At 42.7% G+C, this 5,468-nt stretch overlaps 1 protein-coding gene across 1 annotated transcript in view; it reads left to right on the top strand.

Annotated features, from left to right (window-relative positions):
• The first annotated feature begins 3,484 nt into the window (after nt 1-3,484).
• Nucleotides 3,485-5,468, top strand: part of LOC306940211 (uncharacterized protein) — a 76,970-nt gene continuing 74,986 nt past the window's right edge. The window contains exons 1-2 of the mRNA XM_079525233.1: nt 3,485-3,588; nt 5,027-5,288. Of these exons, the coding sequence (XP_079381359.1) occupies nt 3,488-3,588; nt 5,027-5,288 (363 nt within the window). The 5' untranslated portion in view covers nt 3,485-3,487. The remainder of the gene's footprint in view (nt 3,589-5,026; nt 5,289-5,468) is intronic.

Below are 5,468 nucleotides of genomic sequence, written 5' to 3'. Positions count from 1 at the left end.
TTCAGCTCGAGTTTGAAAAATAAATATTTGGTTTTTGATTTTTTTTCCCGTGACCCAAACGTACATTATATGAATTTAGCACTTAAGCCCTATTGGATAATCCGAAAATAGCAGATCTACAATCTCAAAACGAGTTGAATCGCAGCAAGCGTGTGATCTATTTCTACTCATCTTTGGAATATATAGTTTGTCATTTTCAGGAACCTTTTTTTTTTATTTATTTTTTTCCCATACAAGTTCTGAAAATCATTTGAAAAGTAGAATTGTTTGAAAAAGTTTTGAAAAAAAAATATATATATTTGCATTTTGAAAATGTCTGGAAAGCTTTTCATGTTTTGGGTAATTTTGTATTTTTTAAGAAATAAAATTCATATTGCCGAGTGCCGACCCCTGAAATGCAGTTTACTAACATGCTTCTACATCTGTACCAGTGACTGACCAACACACACAGACCTGTTCATAACACTAACATGCTTCTACACCTGTAACAGTGACTGACCAACACACACAGACCTGTTCATAACACTAACATGCTTCTACATCTGTAACAGTGACTGACCAACACACACAGACCTGTTCATAACACTAACATGCTTCTACATCTGTAACAGTGACTGACCAACACACACAGACCTGTTCATAACACTAACATGCTTCTACATCTGTACCAGTGACTGACCAACACACACAGACCTGTTCATAACACTAACATGCTTCTACATCTGTAACAGTGACTGACCAACACACACAGACCTGTTCATCATTTAAATGTACAATATAACTATAAGTCACTTTATTAAATCAAAAGGTGTACATTCATTACATTACATTCTTTTCTTTTAAGTGTTAAATTGGCTTGCTTAAAGCGACATTTCAGTTTCGAACATGTTTGAGGTCATTTTATCGTCTACTCAGGCGTTGGTGAACACCCCCCAGACAGTTTTTATGTTGCTTTATTTCAGTATTTAGATATTATTTGATATAATATTCGTCCTTAATTGGTTCTGGTTAGAGGAGGAGGTCCGATCAATCGGCCACCGATCAGTGATCAGGAGTAAAAAGAAACCGTTTAACCCATTTTGACCTGAGATCAGATTCAAAAAATGTCGAGTACAGGAAGGTGATCCTGGAACCGGGCGGTTCCTCAGACGGGCTGGACATGGTCACCACCTTCCTGGGCCGCGCGCCGCGACAGGACGCCTTCTTCCAGTGCAAGGGACTGAGCGAAGGAGAGGACATGTCTCATTGACCCATTTTGACCTGAGATCAGATTCTAAAAATGTCTTCTACATCCTGACAGTTTTCTGAAAAAGCTATGTTTCTATGTCAGTCGTTCTTCGATTTTTCAAAAATGGCAGACCTACAAGCTCGTAGCGCGCCACTCGGTGGCGCGCTATGAGCTTGTAGATCTGCTATTTTTCAATAGCTAAAGCATAACATAATGCTAACACCAAAAGGGGTATGTGTAAGTGGCATAAATGTCAATCAGATATATAGTAAAATATCATTTTGCATCTTTGTGATAGGCCTAAACATTCTCCCCTTCCTCCACACACACACACAGGAACAATTTTGAGATAACAATTTTGGAAATATTAAAAATGTTCCCCTTAGATCAGTATTGTCCAATCATGAGAAAAACAATCCTGTTTAATTGGGGTTTTAATTTCCCAATACAGATGAAAATGCAGTAAATTCTACACCATTTGACTCCACTACAATGATATGAAAACTGTAGTATACTAGTTACTTTGTTGTAGAATTTGATTAGGCATATTATACATGTAGGCTACCACTCCAGCTATATACATTTCGACCATTTGAAAATAGCCGATCTACAAGCTTTGTATATACATTTTGAACTTGTGAAATGGGACATTCCGCACAAATTGAGTACTTTTACTTTTGGTACTTTAAGACAAGTAGGCCTACATTTTGATCCCAATACTTTTGTATACTTTTACTCAACAAAATGTTCAATTCGGAACTTTTACTTACAAGTAACAGCTTTAGTATTTCTACCGTTCCATTTATTGAGACTTATGTTAGACGCCTTAACAGACGACGTCACACTGATAAGAAACAGCATGCGCGGCATACTGGCAGCAGAAGAACAACACCTCTCATAAGATGCAATGGAAAAGTTCTAACTGCACTCACGTGCAAAAAATGCCCCATCAAACTTTCAGATGCTGTTTTTCTCCCAGTGCGGAGGAAGAATGATTAGGATTTGTATTGTAGCCTATTCTCTCACTCTTGAAATATATAATCCATTGGTTTCTGTTGTGTTTGAACAATAGTAGTAATTCAAAGCTGAAAAACCACACTCCAGTCGCTGTCATAACTTATAAGAACGGCACTCACTCACAACAGTCGCATCCGCGATGCGATGTGAGCTTGTATATCAGCTGTTCTCTGTGCGCAACACTGTTGTGCTTTGAAGTATAAATGTCTCCCAGGGCAGTGGTTCCCAAACTTTTCCATGTCAAGGACCCCCAAATTGACACTAAGACTAATTGTCCCGCGGACCCCCATTTGAATAGATATGCCAGGGACCCCCATAAGAGAACATTTTTACGACTCTAGCAGTGATTCTCAACCCGTTTAATTTCAAGGACCCCCAGTTTGACCTGCATTAGTCTACAGACCCCCATTTAATGGCATTTCTGGGATCTCTGGGACCCCCAATTTATATTGTAAAATCAATGTTATTTTAACTCTGAGAGTGTACAAATGGACCCGTTAGGTTCCATTTGTACACTCTCTGAGTTACAGACCCATAAGGGTCCATTTGGTTCCAAACTATTATTTAGCTGGGGACCCCCTGGAACTCCCTCAGGTACCCCTGGGGGTCCCCGGACCCCACTTTGGGGACCACTGTCCTAGGGTGCACCTCACTAGCCAACACACAAGAGGAGGTTGAATGAACTGAAACCAGCGCTCCCCAAAACAACAGGTTTGGAGATCTGTTGGGAATTGATTACATTAAACAGTCACCCGTGCGCCCAGTCCCAATGTTTGTAAACAAATAATTGGTCTACTCTAAAGTACCTTCTTTTTCCACCATGCGCCTGATGATAATAAAACAGGTTATCTGGCGCCACCTGCTGGCGGCGGTCGGAACCGAAAGCAACCTGCGCGCTGAACAACAGGGAGTTTCCATTGTTGTTCTGAGTGAGAGAGAGAGAGACAGAGAGAGAGACAGAGACAGAGAGAGAGACAGAGAGAGAGAGAGAGACGGAGAGAGAGAGAGAGAGAGAGAGGGAGAGGGAGAGAGAGAGAGAGAGAGAGAGAGAGAGAGAGAGAGAGAGCAGAGCCAGAGGGGGAGTGGACAAATAAAATGACACATGATCTACTGTTTATATTAGGAAAACGAGACGGTCCCAACACCCAGGAAGTCAGTCAGCGCACAGAACAGAACAGAACAGAACAGAACAGAACAGAACAGCTCTTGCATTGACAACAGGATCAGAGCAGAGATCAGATCATGGGTCAGAACCTCCAGGCGGCCGGCGACAGGTATTGCGCGTCTCCGGCGGTTGTTGAAGACTTCGCCGCGCGGTACTACAACCAGGCGTGGACCAACAGGTAGGTGGCTGAGCTCACTGACCACACTTCTTTTAGCTCCTAATGCCACCAAAATGTACGTGGAACGCCCTGCCAACAGTCATTAAGACATGTATGCGAATACCTTGACTCTTTCAAAACCGCTCTCAAAGGGCACCTACGGACGGCTGCGATTCGAAAGTGGCCCCTGTGAAATCTGAACCCCCACCACCCAACCCTTTTCCCCCTCACTGTATATGTTTCTTTTCCCTTTTTACGTCCTTTATGATGAATTCCTGTTCTGTTCTTTGACTATATAGAAGTGTCTATTTTGTACGTCTCTAAATGTTTTGATGAATTGAACAAGGTGGACCCTCTTGTAAACAAGTTTAATTACTGCTTAATGACAGCTTAATTGGGTCGTCCACTCACAGTTAACAGTCTTTGTATTGAGTTGTGCTTAAAATGTACTGTAATTCTGCAAACCGTTAATAAATATTTCAATCAATCAATGAACCCCGTTATTGCGTGGGACAGTATAGCTGTGCAAACGTATTGGGAGCGCCCCCTAGTGGTCTGTTTGCACATACTCAAATATTAGACACTTATGGTTGAAAACCAAAATAATTGATAAAAGAGATTTTACAATGGATTATGTTACTATTGGGTGTGCTAAATAACATACTACAATTTTAGGAGAAACTTTAGTCCACTAAATATCATAAGAGTTTAGTCGACTAAATCTACAGTTGATTTAAACTAAAATGTGTTTTGGCGGTGCCTTGATGCCGTCGTAATGACTGTTTTTCTCACTTGCTGAAAATAGCCGATCTACAAGCCCAGACGAGCTTGTAGATCGTCTATTTTCAGCATGCAACTAATTGTAAAATGACTTATAGTTGATCTCTTGTCCACTAGTCCCTACCCGACATTTTAGTCTAGTTTTTATTTGTTGACGAAATTGTCAGTATATTTAGTCTTAGTTTTAGTCATCGTAGCTTAGTTTTCATTTAGTTTCCATTTAGTTTTCGTCAGTGAAAAAAGGTAGTCGACAAGTTTTTAGTCGAAGAAATCAACACTGCAAGGACCATTGGTAGTCCCCTCCCCGGAGGACCCCTGAAATGTGAAACTCACTGCCCTGCTCTGTTAAAAACCAACAGGTCGCTGGTCCTGGAGAACCACTGACATGTGAAACTCACTCCCCTGGTTCTGTTAAACCAACAGGTCTCCGGTCCTGGAGAACCACTGACATGTGAAACTCACTGCCCTGGTTCTGTTAAACCAACAGGTCTCCGGTCCTGGAGAACCACTGACATGTGAAACTCACTGCCCTGGTTCTGTTAAACCAACAGGTCTCCGGTCCTGGAGAACCACTGACATGTGAATCTCACTGCCCTGGTTCTGTTAAACCAACAGGTCTCCGGTCCTGGAGAACCACTGACATGTGAATCTCACTGCCCTGGTTCTGTTAAACCAACAGGTCTCCGGTCCTGCCCGACGTCAGCGTCCACGCCTCCCTGCAGACGTACTCCGACGTGGACTCCGACGCCCGCCTCCAGCTCTACCTGGACCGCGTGACGGACAGCATGTACCGCCGGGGAGGGGGAGGCGGTGGTGCCGCCCTGCTGGACCCCAGCGGGGTGCCGGTGTTCGTCAAGGACGTGGGCGACAAGCTGGCTCCGTTCACCGCCATCCCCAACACGGTGGGCCTGGGGGCGCTCATCATCTCCATGATGTTGCAGGTCTGTGACCCAGTGTTGTTTTCCTCGACTAAAACTAAGACCACTACCTTTTTTCACTGACAAAGGCTAAATGGAAACTAAATTAAAACTATAAGCTACGATGACTAAGACTAAATATACTGACAATTTCGTCAACATATAAAAACTAGACTAAAATGTTAGGAAGGGACTAGTGGACAA

The sequence above is a fragment of the Electrona antarctica genome (assembly GCF_951216825.1).
Source record: "Electrona antarctica genome assembly, chromosome: 16".
Lineage (NCBI taxonomy): Eukaryota > Metazoa > Chordata > Actinopteri > Myctophiformes > Myctophidae > Electrona > Electrona antarctica.
Note: the sequence above shows the minus strand (reverse complement) of the source record. Positions and strands in the feature narration are given on the sequence as shown.